The sequence below is a fragment of the Trichomycterus rosablanca genome, chromosome 7 (genome assembly GCF_030014385.1).
Source record: "Trichomycterus rosablanca isolate fTriRos1 chromosome 7, fTriRos1.hap1, whole genome shotgun sequence".
Lineage (NCBI taxonomy): Eukaryota > Metazoa > Chordata > Actinopteri > Siluriformes > Trichomycteridae > Trichomycterus > Trichomycterus rosablanca.
In genome coordinates this window covers 22,226,965-22,248,833 of record NC_085994.1, presented here as the reverse complement: position 1 = coordinate 22,248,833, position 21,869 = coordinate 22,226,965, and the positions used below count along the sequence as shown (strand labels likewise).

Genomic DNA, 21,869 nt, shown 5'->3' with positions numbered 1-21,869 from the left:
TTAGCATTTTGTGTAAAGATACTAATTGCTATAGTAACGGTAACAATAGTATTTAATTACGGTAAATTTGTAACTAAAACGCTGTGATATACTCACTAAACATTTACAAACAACTAAGAATATAAACGCCACTACTTACAGACGATGCTTTGGTATTATACTGAAAGATAATTATTTGTTTATTTATTTATTATTGTTTACATTACTACCCGCGTTCTTTTTTTTTTTTTTTTCTTTTTCTCCCCCTTTAGTGCATCCAATTGTTCAATTAGCATCGTGCTTCCTCTCTGTCTATGCCGAACCCTGCCCTGACCGAGGAGATCGAAGCTAACCAACATCCCCTCTGAAACACTGGCAGCAGCCGGATGCATCTTTGCCACCCACACATCGATGAGTTTGGCGCCACCTAGCGTTGCATGCGGAGAGACACACCCTAAGGGCACTCTTCCTCATCACTTGTGTAGGCGCCTCTTAATCAGCCGGCAGAGGTCGTAATCGCATTCTGACAGAGAGAGACCCACCCCCTCCGGTCTCCAATCCCACCCCCCACCTGAACAACAGGCCAATCGTTGTTCATATAGCCGCCCAGCCTTCGACCGGCTGAAGGCCGAGCTGGATTCGAAACGAAACTTTCGAAATCCAGCTCTGGTTGCAGCGCGTGTTTTTACCGCTGCGCCACCTGAGCGGCACTACCCGCGTTCTTTTGCCGTAAAAGTCACATGGCTTCTCAGCGAAGGTCAAAGTTAGTTGCCATGAATACGATGTCACGGTTGCCGTTTAAAGGCGCAGGCGTCCTATTAAATTATAAGCGCGTCTCTGTAACGACTCGAACCATCACAACAATCGTGCAGTCGTTTAAGCTCTCGCGGGCCACAGAAAATGACGTGGCGGGCTGGATCTGGCCCGCGGGCCGTGAGTTTGACACCCCTGCTCTACATGATTCTGCTGTGAGAAGAAAATGCTGCTGTGTGTAAAATCTCATCACAAACACAATTCCTACAACCAACGTTCATCTGACACCAGCTTTATTTGATGGAGAACAAGGGAAAAGGAAGAGAAGAAAGCAGCCGGTCCGAGATCCACAGCTGGAAGCTTGTAGATCGAATTATATTCACGTCCTCAGCTAGATAGACGTCTCGTTGCAAAACCTGTGTGAGGAGCGGCGTCACGTCTTCAGCTTTTTTAGCCATGGAGCTCTGTTCTGCCCCCAAGAGAAAATGATTTAATCCTCCAGATCTAAGAGTTCCACAGGGTAGAACCATGTTGGGCAGGTACACGTCAATGATACGATGGTGCTGAGGTAACTAATGATGCTCTGCTCAGGTGTTAAAGCCAGAATCCTGGTACTGGAGGAGCCTAACTCTCTCAAGATGAAGCTCAGCTCAGACAATCCCAGAATTCCTTCAGAAATCCAACACTTAAGGTGTTGAATCCAGAATCCTGGTACTGGAGGAGCCTAACATCTAAGAAGATGAAGCTCAGCTCACAAAGTCCCAAAATTCCTTCAGAAATCCAACACTTAAGGTGTTGAATCCAGAATCCTGGTACTGGAGGGGCCCAACATCTAAGAAGATGAAGCTCAGCTCACACAGTCCCAGAATTCCTTCAGAAATCCAACAATTAAGGTGTTGAAGCCAGAATCCTGGTACTGGAGGAGCCTAACATCTAAGAAGATGAAGCTCAGCTCACAAAGTCCCAAAATTCCTTCAGAAATCCAACACTTAAGGTGTTGAATCCAGAATCCTGAAACTGGAGGAGCCCAACATCTCTCAAGATAAAGCTCAGCTCACACAGTCCCAGAATTCCTTCAGAAATCCAAAACCACCATCACGAGCAACCAAAAGTTCTCAGATACACCAGGAACCACAGACTCTGGTATCATGAGGACTTCTGGTACCAAGATGGAACCAAAGTCTGTGGAACAGCGATCATATCCTGCACAGAGTATTCTAAGGTGGCAGCAAAGACTGTGGAACGTTAAGAGTCCCCGACCCTAAGATCACCGGAGAACATTCCGGTACGGCAGAGCTCTCAGCTACGAAGCTCTCAGCCAAGAAGCAAGAGGAGAATGGAACAAGATGGACCAATCCAAGTCTGGAGGGACCAACGTGGGGCGGAACGCAGCAGTGCCAGGCGGATGGTAAAGGAAACAGCATCTTCATGTTGATAAAAGCTGACGTCCTGAAGGTGGAAAAGCTGGTTTGAGTTCTGCAGAGTCTTCTGCTCCTCACCAAAATGATCTTGCAGGGAGAATTCTGTGAGAACGTGCTATCTAGCTGAGGAGGGAATATAATTTGGGGGATTGTGGGGAAATTAGGCTGGAGAAACTCGGTTCGATCTTCTGGTGAAGATCCTCTTCATGGTCTTCCAGGATCTGCTGAAGAATCCCAGGATCTGGTCCTTCTTCTTCTTCATCTTGTCTGCGGTGCCTTTGGATGAGAGAAGAAGAATGAAACACGGTTTGGTGATGATGGTTTGATAAAGAACTAGATGTGGGTCTTTACTCACAGGATGGTTCTTTAGCTGGAGCTTTAGCAGGTAGCTTCTTAACAGTGATTTTGAAGATGATCGGGATCCGGCCAGTCGTGGTGGATTTCTGATTCTCCTCCTTTTGACCGAAAGTGGCCTTGATCTCGTCCAGGACGTAGTCGGTCAGCTGAGAAGAAACCACATTAAGCTCCTCTGATGTGATGCTGGTGATGGACTCAATGCCCCCGACCTTCTCGTCCACATTTTGGGACAGGGGAACGCTGGTGGCCTTGATCTCCTCCAGGACGGAGTCGGTCAGCAGAGTGGAGACCACATTAAGCTCCTCTGATGTGATGCTGGTGATGGACTCAATGCCCCCGACCTTCTTGTCCACGTTTTTGGACAGGGGGACGTTGGTGGCCTTGATCTCCTCCAGGATGGAGTCGGTCAACAGAGTGGAGACCACATTAAGCTCCTTTGATGTGACGCTGGTGCAGGAGTCAATGCCCCCAACCTTCCCATGCACATTTTGTGACAGGGGGACGTTGGTGCTCCCCGGTGAGTCCTGGATCTGCTCCATGATTCCGTCGACGAGGCTGGTGATGGGGTCCATGCCGTCGTTCTCGGGCGTCTGTAAGGATTCTCTTTGGATTTCCATCTGTTTCACCCAGGAGAAGAAATTCAATTCAGTTATTTTATTTCAAATTCATTTCAAATAATTTCTGTTATTAACGCTGCAAAATTCGTCAGCTTTTAACTGATTAAATATCAAGTCTGATATGAATTCATGACACTGGTGATGTTGTGGATCAGTTTTTATTATATTTACATTTTCAGCATTTAGCAGACTTACATTACAGTTACAGTATACAGTCTGAGCAACTGAGGGTTAAGGGCCTTGCTCAAGGACCCAACAGCAGCAACCTGGCAGTGGTGGGGCTTGAACCAGCAACCCTCTGATCACTGGTCCAGTACCTTAACCACTAGGCTACACAGCTGGCCCTATTAATTATTATTAATTTTTATTTATTGATTATTATTATTATATTATTATTGTATATTATTATTATAATTATTAATTCTTTTTTATTTCAAGTAAAAATACTGGGACGTGTCCTAAAAATTAAATAAATCTCATTTATTACATTAAAATAATAGTTAAAACATTAACATGTTTATTAGATCAGACGATATTAAATTATATTAAATTAGATATTAGATTACATTAGATCAGATGAAATGATATTAAATTAGATATTAGATCGGATGAAATAAGATTAAATTAGATATTAGATTATTTTAGATCAGATTAAATTATATAAAATTTGATATTAGATTACATTGTATCAGATTAAATTAAATCAAATTAAATATTAGATTATATTAGATCAGATTTAATGATATTAAATTAGATATTAGATTATTTTAGATCAGATTAACTGAGACCAGATGGTTGTTTGTTCTCACCTCTCTCTCTCGCTTGTTGCTTCTCCGGGTGCAGAAGTGAAGTGATGAACTCTCTCCCTCCTCTTGAAGGGCCTGCAGCACCGCGATTTGGAACCCCGTGACGTCACAGTGGGTGAAACAGCCGCCCAGCACAGGTGTGAAACGTCACTTCGCTGCTGCCAAGTCACGTGATTTGAGTTTAAAGTAACGCCGAGTGTAGCTGCTTGATGTTGTATTATTGTAATAATTGGTGTTAAAGCTGCTTAAATCCCCATGAAGTTTTAAACGACGGTCATTAACTGATTCCAGTGATCATTGACCTCTGTAGATCCCAGACCTGAACTTCTGAATGTCACGTTTTATACACAGTTATACTCTCACCCTAGTGAGAAAAAAATGCACTTGGTAGGTGCTTGAATATTTTGTTGAACTGTTTATAAACAGTAGAGGGCAGTGTCTCTCTGAAAGAAAGGCCAACTAGGCGTTCATCAAACCAAATTTATAAATCTTGGATCAGTTTAGATCAGGGGTCACCAACCTTTTCCAGACCGAGAGCTACTTCAAGGCTACTAAATAATACGAAGGGCTACTTGGTGATACAAACTTCCTGAATAACATAAAGTTGCACGGTTTGCCTTTAATTATATTATTATTATTATTATCAATATTCATATATGGGTGATTCTTCAATTGGGGGAACTTTTATGTCCCTAAGTTATAAATTTGTGTTAAAAATACCTTATTACAAAACAAATATTTTAAGTATTAAAAAGATCATTCATTGCATCACTAAAAAAAATTACATACCAAAATAATTATGATTTTCATTTTTTATGATGATTTAAACATCCATATTTTGCTACTTTGGCCTTGTCCCCAATCCAGACTTTAAAACTTCTCTGCTCTAATAAAATGCTAAAAAGTGATCAATTCATTATAAAAATCTCAATATTTTTCATATTTGTACAATCTATGCATATTTTTTAGCAATATATTACTGTCCCCAGCATTATCGTCATTACCGCAACAGTGTATGGTTTCTGTAGGGAATCATTTGAAGGTAACACTTGTTTATGTTGTAACCATGGAAACAAAGACTTGCAAGGAAGCACATGCCAGCCATGAGAGAAGATTTATTTTAATGTCTGGAAATGTGAGTAATTTAATCATGTATTCCTCCTGATCATAGAGTATATTTATTCAGCATCATTACCATTTACATCAATATGGCAGTACTTTACCAAAAAAAAAAGAAATTTACACATTATTTATATGTATTTAAAGTGCATCTTGTACTAGCTGTTGACTAGCTTTAGCAAATCCATGGCCTAGCTAGTCTTTTTCTTAAAAAAAGTAAAAATTGTCATTACCGCAACACATCATTACCAACACATAATGACATTTTGCTATGCCACTTCGCAAATAAATATGAAATATTAAAATTCTATATAAGCTCAATTGTAGCCATCATTAAGTCTTTGCTCTAGCATTATCTTGACATAATTAAAACTAAATTATTCCTAATTTTATTTTTCAAAAGTTAAGATGGTAAAAAGAGCATGCAATTGAAGAATCACCCATATATGAAGAGTCTGACCATGTTAATGTTATTGATTCCTCGGAAAAATTATTAACAACGATTTGCATATATTTCAACATGTAACATTATTTATCCCTATTAATCTAAATCTGTTTCAATATTTGAAAGTCAGAGCTATCACATTTTTTATATTTTTGTAAATATCTTTCTTGACAGTTTTGTATGAATTAGCACATACAGTATGTAGCATTTTGATAAAAATCAAACCATTTTTTGTACAAATGTTCATTACACTTATTTTGGATTTACTGATCTTTATTATATTTTAATATAAAATAAATATAAAAGGATTTTTAAAAAACAAGATTTGTAGGAGGTAAGGGACATTTATATACAATTTTGTATATAAAACATTACATGACATTTATTTTTACTTTAAAATTAATGGAAAATAAATACAAACATTATTTTAAAAAAATATGGTTTGTAGTATTTAATGTGTTTGTATAAAAATAGTTTGACATTGATCCATCAAATCATTACAAGACTTGTATGGATTTATTTGTCTGTAATAAGTGCAGAGTAAATGTTTCCTACGTTTTTCTGTTAGTTTGATGACGCTCCCTAACTCATTAGCTGAAGTGGGAGCTTCATCAGCGGTTTTATTTTAAGCTTTCTTTAAATAAATACATGTCATCTTAAAATTACCATAAAATATTTTTTGTAGTATGTTGCCTATTTTTATCTGTGTAAGAAATGATAAATAAAGTAGGTGTTAGGTGTTTTTTTAACCATTTATATAGATCGGAATGGCGAATGTTAAACGATTGTTGAATATTAAACTTTACTGCAGTAAATACTGTCCTATTTGTATTTATCACTACCTTTGCAACATTGAACAAATCATGTTTATTATCAGTTATGTACAATTTAAAAAAGCTGTGATGTACATGGAAGTTTTAGTGACACGTACTGAAGTGTCTCTCCACGTTCCTCTCAATCATTGTAAAAATCAGAAGTTTTATTTTGCTTTTCTTGTGTGTGTTTTTCATTATTATTATTATTTTGCGGTAAAACCTGCATTTCGCTCCGCATCGTAGCTGCGCATGCGTAACTCGCACGATATAAAACTCCGCACCCAGACCAGATCAGAGTTCATATAAACATCAAACATTATTGTTTTTAAAATGTTATATTCAGTATTTTGTCATTTTCAAATCTAGATCAATGCAAGTGTCATTGATTCAAAAAGAGCAGCAACACTAGTGCTGTTTTAGAACATTCCCTGCGGGTGACCAGGTGCCCGTGGGCACCGTGTTGGTGACCCCTGGTTTAGATGGATTAAACACTGCTTTCCAAGATGCCACAGAGGGCTTCCAATATATTTATTGTGTTATCTCGAGCTATGTGAATGTAAATCATAATAACAAAACGGTTTAACATGGTGTAACGCTGACAGCCTCTGTGTGCTCTTGTGCTCCTGAGGTGCCACGCCTCCCTCTCCATGAGCACACTGTCTCCTGCCACGCCCCGTTCCTGATTGGATCTTCTGGGCTAATTAGCTCCAGCTGCTCCTAATAAAGGGAGGCAGCTTCTCGAAAGACTGAGAACTATTCTTCTGAACTGGGTTATGGTGTGGAAATCTGTTTTGGTCTCTGTGTTTAGCTTATGTTACTAGCCGTGTGTTTAGCTTAGGTTACTAGCCGTGTTCTTAGTTTATGTTACTAGCCATGTGTTTAGCTTTGTGTTTAGCTTATGTTACTAGCCGTGTACTTAGTTTATGTTACTAGCCGTGTGCTTAGTTTATGTTTAGCCCTGCTTTGTTGGTCTTGTCTTTTGTTGTTAATAAATATCCTTTGTTAGTTTTTACATCTCTGCGTTTGTGTCCACCCCTATTGTCTTGTCCCTAGACCCCCACGTTACATAATAGTTCTCCGAAAAAAGGGACACAGCGAGATGTCGTTCCCAGAATTTGACTCCTTGAGGTTTCCTCAAACCATCCCTATCTGTAGGCCAGATCCTTATGATGGAAAGGACTCTAGTGGTGAAAGCTTTCTGATGCAGTGCTATCTCTATCTGCAGCACCTTTTGGACCCTCAGCCCACTGAAACACAAAAGGTAATGTTTATGATGTCTCGGCTGAGTGGTGAGGCTCTTGAGTGGGCTAGAAAGCTTTGGTCTGAAAGGGGATCTGAGCTGAACACGGTTAAAGAGTTTGAGGGCCTCATGAGAGTCAAATTTTCTGGTAGAAACCCTTACGGGTTTGGTATAGGGAGGTCTTCCCAACCTCCTGTACACATTGGTGACGCTCCACGCAGCAAAGCGCCCACTGTAGCTAATGCCTGGCATCCAGTGCCTGCTGGGGAACCTCAATTTTCCCCAGTGCCCACTGCAGATGTGGTCTGGGTGCCAGTGCCTGCTCATATTGCTCGTGACCGTCCCAAGTTCTTGTTAGGAGCCACTCAGGATAGTTTGTATAGTCCTGTGCCTTGTACTGACCCCAAGGGCTCCAGGGGTCCTTTTGTTTGTTTGCCGCCTCCATTTTCAGGTACTCGGGTTCGAGTGAGTCCTTTGCCAAGTCCGTCTGTTTCCTTGGCTCGTAGTCAGTCTAATTCTTTGGTTAGGAAAGTCTATGATTGTATCCTGCCAGTTCGGTTGTGTTCATGTTTGCCTGTGTCGAAGTCAAACAGTTCTGAGTCCTCTCCAGTGTTTTCGCAGCCGAGCCCAGTTTCTCCAGGGTCCAGACAGCTGACTTCTGACGCATCTCCAGGGTCCAAGCAGCTGATTTCGGACGCCTCTCCAGTGTTTTCACAGCCGAGCCCAGTTTCTCCAGGGTCCAGACAGCTGACTTCTGACGCATATCCAGGGTCCAAGCAGCTGATTTCGGATGCCTCTCCAGTGTTTTCACAGCTGAATCCAGTTTCTCCAGGGTCCAAACAGCTGACTTTTGACGCATATCCAGGGTCCAAGCAGCTGATTTCGGACGCTTCTCCAGTGTTTTCGCAAGTGACTTCGGACACCTCTCCAGGGTCCTCACAGCTGAGTGATGTTTCTCTAGTGTTTTCGCAGCTGACTTTGGACGCCTCTCCAGGGTCTTTGCAGCTGAATGACGTTTCTCCAGTGTTTTCTCAAGTGAGTTCGGACGCCTCTCCAGGGTCCTCACAGCAGAGTGAGGTTTCTCCAGTGTTTTCGCAGCTGACTTCAGACGCCTCTCCAGGGTCCACGCAGCTGAATGACGTTTCTCCAGTGTTTTCCCAAGTGACTTTGGACGCCTCTCCAGGGTCTTTGCAGCTGAATGACGTTTCTCCAGTGTTTTCCCAAGTGACTTCGGACGCCTCTCCAGGGTCTTTGCAGCTGAATGACGTTTCTCCAGTGTTTTCTCAAGTGAGTTCGGACGCCTCTCCAGGGTCCTCACAGCAGAGTGAGGTTTCTCCAGTGTTTTCTCAAGTGAGTTCGGACGCCTCTCCAGGGTCCTCGCAGCTGAATGATGTTTCTCCAGTGTTTTCGCAAGTGATTTTGGACAGCTCTCCAAGGTCCTCGCAGCTGAGCGATATTTCTCCAGTGTTTTCGCAGCTGACTTCGGACACCTCTCTAGTCAAGTCAAGTCAAGTCAACTTTATTTATATAGCGCTTTTTACAATATACATTGTCTCAAAGCAACTTTACAAAATCCAGGACCAACAGATACAAAAACCCCTGTTGAGCAAGCCGAGGGCGACTGTGGCAAGGAAAAACTCCCTGAAAATTACAGGAAGAAACCTTGAGAGGAACCAGACTCAACAGGGCCCATCCTTCTTGGGTGGTCTGGAGGATACTTTAAATAAATACACGATTTACACAAATCATACAAACACAGAATTGAATGATCTAAAAGTCATACAGTGGTAATAAATAGATAAATAAACAATTAAATAATAATAGAGTTGTTATCCGCTCTAGTCTTCAATAAAGTCTGTAGTGATTTCTTGTCGTTGCAATTACTCCAGACCCGTCACATCTGACAGGAGCAGCATCGTTGTCTCTAGGGTCCTCGCAGCTGGTTAATGATGTTTCTCAAGGATTTTCACAATTGACTCCGGACGCCTCTTCTCAAGGGTCCTCGCAGCTGACTCCGGACGCCTCTTCTCAAGGGTCCACGCAGCTGACTCCGGACGCCTCTTCTCAAGGGTCCACGCAGCTGACTCCGGACGCCTCTTCTCAAGGGTCCACGCAGCTGACTCCGGACGCCTCCTCGCCAGGGTCCTCGCAGCTGACTCCGGACGCCTCTTCTCAAGGGTCCACGCAGCTGACTCCCGAAGCCTCTTCGCCAGGCTCCACGCAGCTGGCTCCTGTTCCTGAGTCGGCGCATCCCGATGGCGCTCCTGTTCCTGAGTCGGTGCATCCCGATGGTGCTCCTGTTCCTGAGTCGGCGCATCCCGATGGTGCTCCTGTTCCTGAGTCGGCGCATCCCGATGGCGCTCCTGTTCCTGAGTCGGCGCATCCCGATGGCGCTCCTGTTCCTGAGTCGGCGCATCCCGATGGCGCTCCTGTTTCCGTGTCGGCGTCCCCCGAAGGCACTCCTGAACTCTCGTCAGCATCCCTAGATGGGGCTCCTGTTTCCAAGTTGGCACCCATTAATGGTGCTTCTAAACTCTCGAAGGCGCCCCCCGGCGGTGCTTCTGTTCCTGAGTTGGCGCCCCCCGACGGCGCTTCTGTTTCCTCGTTGGCGCTTCCTGACAGCGCTTCTGTTTTTAAGTCAGCACCCCCTTATGGCGCTTCTGTCCTCAAGTCAGCACCCCCTGATGGTGCCCCTGTTTCCTCGTTGGCGCCCCCCGGCGGTGCTTCTGTTCCTGAGTTGGCGCCCCCCAATGGCGCTTTTGGTCTCAAGTTGGCACCTTCCGACAGTGCTTCTGGTCTCTCGACGGCGCTGCCCCTCGTAGGCGCTTCTGGTTTTCCGTCCGCGGCCTGCGTTCCAGCATTTTTGTCATGCCTGCCTCGGAACTTTTTAAATGACTTCAAATTTGCCCCGCAGGGCCCAGGACCTCCTCGTTTTTGTTTTGAAAGGCACTCCAGGAGGAGTACCTTTAGAGGGGGGGTTATGTAACGCTGACAGCCTCTGTGTGCTCTTGTGCTGCTGAGGTGCCACGCCCCCCTCTCCATGAGCACACTGTCTCCTGCCACGCCCCGTTCCTGATTGGATCTTCTGGGCTAATTAGCTCCAGCTGCTCCTAATAAAGGGAGGCAGCTTCTCAAAAGACTGAGAACTATTCTTCTGAACTGGGTTATGGTGTGGAAATCTGTTTTGGTCTCTGTGTTTAGCTTATGTTACTAGCCGTGTGTTTAGCTTTGTGTTTAGCTTAGGTTACTAGCCGTGTTCTTAGTTTATGTTACTAGCCATGTGTTTAGCTTTGTGTTTAGCTTAGGTTACTAGCCGTGTACTTAGTTTATGTTACTAGCCGTGTGTTTAGCTTTGTGTTTAGCTTATGTTACTAGCCGTGTACTTAGTTTGTGTTACTAGCCGTGTACTTAGTTTATGTTACTAGCCGTGTGCTTAGTTTATGTTTAGTTAGCTGTGTTTAGTTTTGTTTAGCCCTGCTTTGTTGGTCTTGTCTTTTGTTGTTAATAAATATCCTTTGTTAGTTTTTACATCTCTGCGTTTGTGTCCACCCCTATTGTCTTGTCCCTAGACCCCCACGTTACACATGGTAGTCAGGTCTGATGTCTTTCCAGTGCTTGCTAGTCACAGTATATGGAGTCAGTTTCTACAGTTTAGCATGTAATGCCCAATAATGTTGTTTTAAAACAGCAGTGCCACAGACATTCAATAATTTGTTTACGTATTAATTACTTTTTAATAACCATGCTTATCCTGGTCAGGGTAATAGTGGGTTCTGGTTCAGCCAGGCTTGGTAAATTAGCTACAACTACTACATAACTATACCTTTCATGCTAATTATTCAGTGCAGGTGTTTGCTAATTGCTAGTCACAGTATATTGAGTCAGTTTCTACAGTTTATCATGTAATACCTACAAATGTTCTTTTAAAACAGCACTGCCACAGACATTCATTAATTTGTTCACTTATTAATGACTTTTTAATAACCATGCTTGTCCTGGTCAGGGTACTTGTGGGTTCTGGTTAATCCAGGCTTGGTGAACTAGGTACATAAACTACATTACTTGCTATGTGAACACCTTGCCTAATTATTCAGTGCAGGCAGGGCCGGCGCTAGGGGGGGGCTGAGGGCGGCATTGCCCCCCCAAATTGTGTCTTTGCCCCCCCAAGCACAATGCAAGCAACGGCTATTTTTAAAATTATCTCTGAACCAATCACAAAAATGCATTTTGTTTTACAGTGTGAAGATATTTCCTTGCTTATTCCTGATTGGCTCTTTGAGTCATATAAAAATCGGCAGACTGCCCCAAACAGTTCAGTTCGGCAGTATATGTTCTGTTAGTGTGAGCGAGAGGCAGGTATACTGGTAAACACTTTTTTTTTTTTTTTACAGAATTAGTATTCTTTTGTTTTCTTTATATTTTAATTTCCCAATAATATAAATATTCACACTCATTCCTATTTCCACGTTTGAATATTCTCAGTCTGTGTGTAGGTACATTTGTCAGCTTTGACTTAAATTTGTATTAAAGCCTTTCAAGAAATAGAGTTGTTCTATTAGTAATGGCAATTTAATTAAGGGGGCGTATTAAAATGAAATACAATTAGATAATCTTTTTTCTCCATTTACATAATCAACATGTATTTTTTAATCATTGGGTTTTAAGTTTAAGTTCGAAAACATGCATTTTTATTTCTTTACCTCATACATCACTTTAAGCCAGTATCAATAGCTTGGCTGTCATCATTCATGCACAAATCAAGCCTTGAATATATTTCTGGCTTCAAAAACATGACTATCAACATGCCCCCTCATTAGGTTTTACTGCCAAGCAAAGCAGTCCAGAACCGGGGCTGAGTGCAGGTGTTTGCTAATTGCTAACAGGTATATAAAATTCGTTATGGAAGGTAAATAATGCTTCCACTGCTTTCCCATTTCAACATGACTGTGCCCCTGTGCACCTTGCAGGGTCCATAAAGACATAGTTTGACTACTTTGTTCAGGAGGAACTCTATTGGTGTGACTGTGGGCTTTGGTTTTGGAATGGGATGTCCAACAAGGTCATGGTTAGTTGTCCTCACACATTTGGCCATACATTGTACATATTGACAAGAGGCTCTGCGATGGATTGTCATCCTGTTTTCCATGATTCAAGGGGAAAACAGACCCACAGCAACCTAAGTGTTCAGTAAGGTTGATGTCAGGGCTTTGTGCTTACCACCTGAGTTTCTCTACACCCAACCACCCAACTCATCAGCCTATGTCTTAATGAATTTTGGTTTGAGCCCAGGAACACAGTTATGCACAGTTTAGTTCTTTAATAAATATTTAATTAATTGGTCAATTATTTAATCTGTAAATCAGCCAATCGATCCATTAATCCAATTATAAGTTAATTAATTGTGTTACACATACAGGCAGAAATGTCTAATTAGTGGGTATGCCTTTTATTGGTTTGGGTCAGGGTGTATTCCTACCTTGCGGGAGGTAGCACTGTCACCTCCCAGCAAGAAGGTCCTGGGTTTAATTCCCAGGTAGATTGGTCCAGGCCCTTTGTGTGGAGTTTGCATGTTCTCCCCAGTTTCCTCCCACAATCCAAAAACATGCAAGTGAGGTGAATTGGAGATACAAAATTGTCCATGAATGTGTTTGACTGTGTTTAAATAGATATAAAATATTCCTAGATAAATAGATAAATATTCCTACCTTGGACCCAGTGAGTCCAAGTCATGCTGAACTGCTGTAAAAGTAATGGAAATTCTAATTTTACAGTATTGCATGTTCTCCCCGTGTCTGTGTGGGTTTCCTCCTTTTTTGGACTGTGTTGCAGGCATCAAAATAAGTATTTACAAAAATCCATAAAGTTGGATTTTACAGTCACTGTTTTTCGATTTTATTAGCATTTTACTTACTGTCCTACCTTTTTGGAATTTGTTTGGTAAATGTAAAACATGCCAGTGAGTAATTTGGCTGCTGTAACTTGCCCCTCCCTGGATGTGGGTGAGTGGGTAATCCACTGCAGCCCTGATCAGGATGAAACAGTTACTTAAGATAAATACAAGGAACATTTTGTTACATCATACAACAAACTTCATCTGAGAGTTTTTTTCTTGTTATTATTATTACTGGTTGTACTTGGCTTGCTCACTGTGTTTGACCTACTAAATGGTTGGCACAGAGAGAACATTCTGGATTAAGGTTAACTTGATACCCTGTGACCTCTTTATTTTTGGGAAGTCAGAGTAATATTAAAACCTTAACCCTTAGCACGGTGCCACCAATGCAACTCTGGCCGCAGCATTACAGCCATGCGAGACGCATGTGCTCCACTCTCAGATACATAAATATATATTAAATTAGCTTGTATGTTGCTTATAGGTGTGGCATGGCTTTCTAATTTTCTAAGTTGTTTATACCGTGACCTCTATGTGCCCACATAAATTAGGCTAATTTCACTGCACCCATTACAAAGCACTTGAAACATTGGTCTCTTGGCCTCTCGAAGTCTAAGTCTAAACATTTTACATTATGCTGACACAACATACCCAAACACAGGTCCACCCTTAATTAGAAACCAATGAAACATGGGTGGCATTGCTCACAGTCAACTGAGCTTTATGCTGTAAAGCATTTTGTTCAAGGGCAGGTTGGTATGGTGGCTCAGTGGGTAGCACTGTCGCCTCACAGCAAGAAGATCCTGGGTTTGATTCCTAGGTGGAGACGCCCGGGTTCTTTCTGTGTAGAGTTTGCAGCTTTCTTCGGGAGCTCTGGTTTCCTCCCACAGTCCAAAGACATGCAGTCAGGACTCAGGTTAATTAGAAATACTAAAAAGTCCTCCGAGGTATCAGATGGGTCCGATCGATGAGAAAAGCGACCCTCAGAGTTGTCTCTCTTATCGTTTCGTGGGGGCAGCCCACGATTACAGGGACTTGAAAGGACCTCAAAAGAGACCTGTATCGTTATTTTTTGTCACCACCTCCCCGTAGGTAGGGCAGGCCCCCTCTCTACCCAGGCAGACCCCCTCTGTCCCTGGGCAGGCAAATTCGCCCCCCTCTCTGATGGTGGTGACTCTGGGGTGAATTTTGGACGAAATCTCACTGGAAAAGAGCCGCTCGCCCGGGGAGCCGCCATCCGTGCCGAGGGAGGGGCCCTGCGTGCTGGGGAGGGCCCCGGGGGGTCGAATTTGGGATGAACTCCAAACACACTCTCTCTGTGTGTTTGCCCTGTGATGGACTTTCACCCAGTGAATCGTACCCACCATGACCCTTTTTAGGATAAAGCGGTGGTAAAACAGCCAATGAACAAATGAAGGTTCAAGGAAGAAGCTCCAGATCTTGCTTTTTTGTCCATGTGGTCAGCAAACTTCAGCCAAGCTTTGACTTGCTGATTTTGGAGAGTAGGACCCTTTTAGTCAAAGGGTGGACAGTAACCCACATTGGTTATCATTACATCACAAAAAGTAGTGTAGCTTTAAACAGTGATATAGGGGTTTTGTATGGTGCAAAGACCTATTATAAGGTCTGTAATTAAACGTATGGTGTTTCCTCTTAGAGCATGTGATCAAAGCATGGCTAACTCTATCCCCTGGGCTCCCCTCATGTCTATAAATTTCCTAGGTCGCTTTTGGTGCTGGCATGTGAACCGTGGGGATCCTCTTATGGTAGGTTCAGCAAGTTCTTTGGAGTAATTTATATTCCTATATACAGTGTATCACAAAAGTGAGTACACCCCTCACATTTCTGCAGATATTTAAGTATATCTTTTCATGGGACAACACTGACAAAATGACACTTTGACACAATGAAAAGTAGTCTGTGTGCAGCTTATATAACAGTGTAAATTTATTCTTCCCTCAAAATAACTCAATATACAGCCATTAATGTCTAAACCACCGGCAACAAAAGTGAGTACACCCCTAAGAGACTACACCCCTAAATGTCCAAATTGAGCACTGCTTGTCATTTTCCCTCCAAAATGTCATGTGATTTGTTAGTGTTACTAGGTCTCAGGTGTGCATAGGGAGCAGGTGTGTTCAATTTAGTAGTACAGCTCTCACACTCTCTCATACTGGTCACTGAAAGTTCCAACATGGCACCTCATGGCAAATAACTCTCTGAGGATCTTAAAAGACGAATTGTTGTGCTACATGAAGATGGCCAAGGCTACAAGAAGATTGCCAACACCCTGAAACTGAGATGCAGCACAGTGGCCAAGATCATCCAGCGTTTTAAAAGAGCAGGGTCCACTCAGAACAGACCTCGCGTTGGTCGTCCAAAGAAGCTGAGTGCACGTGCTCAGCGTCACATCCAACTGCTGTCTTTGAAAGATAGGCGCAGGAGTGCTGTCAGCATTGCTGCAGAGATTGAAAAGGTGGGGGGTCAGCCTGTCAGTGCTCAGACCATACGCCACACACTACATCAAATTGGTCTGCATGGCTGTCACCACAGAAGGAAGCCTCTTCTGAAGTCTCTACACAAGAAAGCCCGCAAACAGTTTGCTGAAGACATGTCAACAAAGGACATGGATTACTGGAACCATGTCCGATGGTCTGATGAGACCAAGATTAATTTGTTTGGTTCAGATGGTCTCAAGCATGTGTGGCGGCAATCAGGTGAGGAGTACAAAGATAAGTGTGTCATGCCTACAGTCAAGCATGGTGGTGGGAATGCCATGGTCTGGGGCTGCATGAGTGCAGCAGGTGTTGGGGAGTTACATTTCATTGAGGGACACATGAACTCCAATATGTACTGTGAAATACTGAGGCAGAGCATGATCCCCTCCCTCCGGAAACTGGGTCGCAGGGCAGTGTTCCAGCATGATAATGACCCCAAACACACCTCTAAGACGACCACTGCTTTATTGAAGAGGCTGAGGGTAAAGGTGATGGACTGGCCAAGCATGTCTCCAGACCTAAACCCAATAGAACATCTTTGGGGCATCCTCAAGCGGAAGGTGGAGGAGCGCAAAGTCTCGAATATCCGCCAGCTCCGTGATGTCGTCATGGAGGAGTGGAAAAGCATTCCAGTGGCAACCTGTGAAGCTCTGGTAAACTCCATGCCCAGGAGAGTTAAGGCAGTTCTGGGAAATAATGGTGGCCACACAAAATATTGACACTTCAGGAACTTTCACTAAGGGGTGTACTCACTTTTGTTGCCGGTGGTTTAGACATTAATGGCTGTATATTGAGTTATTTTGAGGGAAGAATAAATTTACACTGTTATATAAGCTGCACACAGACTACTTTTCATTGTGTCAAAGTGTCATTTTGTCAGTGTTGTCCCATGAAAAGATATACTTAAATATCTGCAGAAATGTGAGGGGTGTACTCACTTTTGTGATACACTGTATATGCTTTCGTAGTACAAATGACACTGGGACTTCTACGTAGAGTGGTGAGTAGTGAGTAGTGTCTTATTTTAGGTCATGATCCAAAGTGAAAGGCCTCACTGAAATCCTGAGCTGCAGGATTTTCTGGGATATCGTGTGACTAGCTTTAAATCTGTGATATCTAAAAATGTAGTTTATTTGACATTATATAGCCAAATGTATGTGGACACCCAAACTTAGATGTTGGATGAAAAGGGTGGCTCACAGTCAACAGTCCAATGATTTGAAAAGGTTTTCAATGTAGTTAAGGTCAGCATTGTGTGGTGACCACTAGAGTTTTATCATGTGGATGCCCAAACTTTAGTAGTCAGTGACTATTGTTGGATGAGAAAGGTGGCTTACAGTTAACGTCGTAATTAATTAATTGAAATGGTGTTTAATGGAGTTCCATCATGCGTAATTGTCTCAAACTTGTTAAACCATGTACCTATGGACCTTCCTATGGACCAATGGACCTTCGTGGAACAGGAAAGGGTCTTCGTCAAACTGCTGCCACATGGTTAGAGGCATAATTGTTAGCATTTAGAGTGTAGCACCTATTTTTTGGTGTACATCGCCATTGGGTCATCACCATACTGAAGAGCTCAGTGACTTTCTATGTGGCAGTATCATAAAATTGCAACATTTTAGGAGTGACAACAGTTCATCTGTGATGCAGTAGGCCAGACGGGTGCTAAACAAGTTGTGTATAGCTGAAATAATCAGGTTTTGAATGTTCTTCTTCTCTTAATTGACTCAATGGGTGGCTCAGTGGGAAGCACTGTCACCTCACAGCAAGGAGGTCCTGGGTTTGATTCCCAAGTGGAGCGGTTCAGGTCCTTTCCATATGGAGGTCTCCCAGTGTTGGCGTTAGTTTTCTCTGGATGCTTTGGTTTTCTACAGTACAAAGACATGCAGTCAGGCTAATTGCCCCTAGGTATGAGTGTGTGTGTGTGTGTGTGTGTGTGTGTGTGTGTTTGGCCTGTAATGGACTGGCGATCTGTCCCATGTGTTTCCGATGATAAAACAGACAATGAATGAATGAATGCTTTGTGATAAATATAGTGGCACCTTGGTCATGGTGTACACCCATCTTGCACCAAGTGTTTCTTGGTGGCATCACACACTACAATCCTGACTAGGATAAATATCAATAAACATTTTATGTAATGCTCAGCACGTATGTAAAGATAAAGCGTTTGTGATAGAATTCACTTGTGCCTGGCCATAAACCAGAAAACGTGGCCACATATTTGTTTCTATCTTGTTATCAGCTAACGTTGTCTTTAAACAGTGCGTATTGTCAGGTCAGCATGTCCCATAACAGATACTGATTAACGCTTTGTGAGCAGAGGAGCTCAAACTAGAGAGCAGAACATGTAAAGCCGTTGACATTAGCAGGTCAGTGCGGCAAGTTATGTAATCTGTGCTAAGATAATCCAGTGCCAGCACTGCCCTCCTGCAGTGTTCAAAATGATTAACTCAAAAAAAACCAAAGAACTAAAGAACAGGAAATTTTTTACTGATCGTTCATTTGTGATGAAGAGCAGTAGGTTCCAACAACAAGCCTTTCGGAACAAACTGATCAACCACCTTCGAGGTGTTATGCAAAATAGCCTTTATGGAAGAGCTGCAAGGAAGTAAAAGCATACGCCAGGCCTACTAAAGAGCCATATTTTGTAAATACACTCTAATTACGACAGCATAAGACTATAATTGTTGTAAAATTTTAAAAAAACCAAAAACAGACAACACAAAGAAGCAAATAAAAGGCTCAATCATTTACGACCAAGAATGGGTCAAAGTTCATCACTTTCTGAAGAACTGAGTGAACTTATAGAACACACTGGTACCCCTTTTCCACCAAAAAAACCCATGGTTCTTGAACCGGTTCTGTTCAGGTTTCTCTGAACCTTGGTGTTCTGTAGAGAACCGACGTGCATTTCCACCAGTTTTTGAGAACCAAGCAGCGTCATCATCGGTGGGCATTACATACTAAGAGTTAAGAGAAGTAATAACATGGCGGAGTGTGTGGATTATGTGCGAGCATTTGTGCTGCTGTTACAGATGTTTGTTTTTATGTAAAAAGCATCAATCTAACTATCGGTGATAAGAAGACGTGACTTGTTTGTCTCAGTTGTTGTTTTCTTTAGTTCATTAACGTGAGAAGAGTTTTGCGCTTTGCTTTCACCGCTACTCTCGGCGCAAATAGCCGATTTGCTCAGCGCTCGACTTAAGCGATAAAACATAATTAAAGTTCCACAACACGAACATCCATCTGTGTGAAATAAACATCAAATCCAGTCTAAAATACCACATGTATCTGTGTTTAACTGTATTCACTTCACGTGTGTTTATGCAGCTCGGGGAGTTGAAAAAGCTTCATGCTTTATTTTTCACGTTAAGCGTTTTTCGTTCTGTCCGGGTCACTTTTATCTCGTAATATCACACAATTCACATTTTTAAAGGCGCTTTGAAAATATAAGCGGCAAACTGGTTCAAAATGTAATCAGGAGAACTTTAAAAGATAAAAATGCAGCATTAAGCTCCATACGAGACTCCAGCGGACGCCATTGTTGCTAACGCGCTATGCTGTACAACATGGCACGCCCACTGACGGACGTCACGGTTCGGGCTGAAAAACCAAGTATTCTGTGGTGCCAGATTGGCCCGCTAGTTCACTGTCTGGAACCTCTTTTTTCCGGTGGAAACACGCGGAACCGGTTTAAAAAGTTCGGGAACCGGAACGGGCTCCGTGCCGCGTTGGTGGAAAAGGGGTATGGATGGCTCACATGCCTGTGTTGCAGCCATTACATTTAGAACGAGTGTACAGTAGCCTGGACGTGATCCAGTTAAATGGATGGAGGTTTTATTCTTGGGCTTGTAGAACTTCAAGCCTCCTCCCTTCTGGTGTCAGGTTCCACACTGGGATTTCATCAGCCCGAGATAAGAGCACGTGTGTAGTAGCATGTACGCCCGGTAGAAAAGAGACGTCGCGCCCTCCTGGGGTTCGACGTGACATCTGCTGATGTATATATATACTGACCCCTGTCCACTGCATCGGAACTGGACCACAGAGCAATGGAAGAAGATGGCCTGGTCTGATGAATCACGTTTTCTTTCACATCACATGGATGGCCGGGTGCGTGTGCGTCTCTTATTTGGGGAACACATGGCACCAGGATGCACTATGGGAAGAAGGCAAGCCGGTGGACACAGTGAGATGCCTTGGGCAATGTTCTGCTGGGAAATCTTGGGTCCTGCCATCCATGTGGATGTTACTCTGACTTGTACCACCTACCTAAGCATTGTTGCAGACCATGTACACCCTTTGAGGTGTTGACTTGGCCTCTGAATTCCCCAGATCTCAATCCAATCGAGCATCTGTGGGATGTGCTGGACAAACAAGTCCGATCCATGGAGGCCCCACCTCCCTCATTCAGCTAATTTGAATTCACAATTAGGTGTCCGCATACCAGTATATTATATAAGTCTTCTTGAGTGTTCATTAGTGTTGTTATTATAGGACGCTAAGCAGAATTTGATACTGGGAGGGGCTGCAAAATATCCACATCATTTTTGTAAACAAATAGTTACACACAGATCCTCATGTGCAGAGTTTATTATGCTGTCTGACACCATAATGACACAACTTTCTACTCAGATCAAAACAGGGGGTGGACTTTCATTAGCAGTCTGTGCATATGTGTTTAAAGCTCTGTAGCTTTACTTTCAGTTTAAATCAAGCATCAGCTATTAAAAATGAATCGAAATTACATTTTGTTTACATTTTTTAATGGCATGAGTGTGTGAATGTATTTATGTAGGCCTATTTAATATAGACATTAAATGTGTTTGTAAGAAGAGGCAATCAAGTACGTCTTATCAACACATGTTCTTTGAGCAACTGCTATCGGCTCAGAATTTACTGTATCACTGATCGTGACATTCACCATTGTTACAAAAGAGTCAATGCCATGCCCTTTTTGTAGTCTTAATGTTTTGGCTGATCTGTTTATACATACATATTACACAGACATGATTGGCTACGTTTGCGCGTGGGTGACCAAAGCCCTGTAATGGGTTGGCACCTTGTCCATTGTTTCCGGGTGGAAATGTATTGCAATTAATGCATCATTTTGCAAGTTTTTATAAAGTGAAAGGTGGAAGAAAATTGGGAGTACCTGGAAGAAACCCAAGCTCGAAACCAGGACCTCAGAAACTATGTTGCTTCGCTCCACTCTTCCATCTCAGTTCCACTAATTATTAATTACAGTGGTACCTTGAAACTCAACGTCAATTGGCTATGGGAGTGCCATTGATTATAAAAGATGTTGAGTTTCAAGGTATTTTTTTTCCATAAGAATGTATGGAAAACCTGTTAATGCGTTCCATGGTCCCGTGGACTTGCATATATTTTAGGCTTATGTAAAATAACGGGTTTGTTTGTAACACTTACACACTGAAAATAACACAAATATAATATAAAAACACTAAAATACTATTTTTACCATTTTTCAGCACCCCGAGCTATAACACAAGTTTAAAAGTGAAACAGGAGGAAAATCCAGATAAACACAGATGATACATGTGGAGCTTTCAGAGTGAATCTGATGGGTTTTTCCACACTAATGCAGATTCGGCTCATATTCGCACTTTGATGACGTTTTACTGCACCGCTCAAGCAGAACAAAGCGACTGTTCATTGTTAATTTTAAATTAAATGAATAAATTTTTTAAGGGAAACGTTGAGTTTAAGGGTACAAATTTCTCAACAAAGGGCATTGAGTTTAAAAGATTTTGAATTTAGGGGACGTTGTGTTATAAGGTACCACTGTACTGTGCATTTTAATGTATGTTTTTTTTTCCTACAGAGGACGTTAATTTACTTTAACTAAAGAAATCAGCAAAACATGGATTCTGACCAGGAGTGTAAACATACAACCATGCCA

At 42.5% G+C, this 21,869-nt stretch overlaps 1 protein-coding gene across 1 annotated transcript; it reads right to left on the bottom strand.

Moving 5' to 3' along the window:
• Nucleotides 1-1,008: 1,008 nt before the first annotated feature.
• On the bottom strand, nucleotides 1,009-3,991 carry LOC134317788 (uncharacterized). The gene is made up of 3 exons (XM_062998518.1): nucleotides 3,937-3,991; nucleotides 2,509-3,127; nucleotides 1,009-2,429 (listed from the first exon to the last, which is right to left on the bottom strand). The coding sequence occupies exons 2-3, from the start codon at nucleotides 3,125-3,127 to the stop codon at nucleotides 2,314-2,316; spliced, it is 735 nt and encodes a 244-aa protein (XP_062854588.1). The 5' UTR covers nucleotides 3,937-3,991; the 3' UTR covers nucleotides 1,009-2,313.
• Between the last annotated feature and the right edge of the window lie 17,878 nt (nucleotides 3,992-21,869).

What these genes read in the sequence shown, in the direction of transcription:
- LOC134317788 (XM_062998518.1), bottom strand. Translation starts at nt 3,127, where the DNA reads ATGGAAATCCAAAGAGAATCCTTACAGACGCCCGAGAACGACGGCATG. An exon ending in TCCAGCTAAAGAACCATCCT is followed by an intron (nt 2,430 to 2,508) that starts GTGAGTAAAGAC and finishes TCTCATCCAAAG; the next exon opens with GCACCGCAGACAAGATGAAG.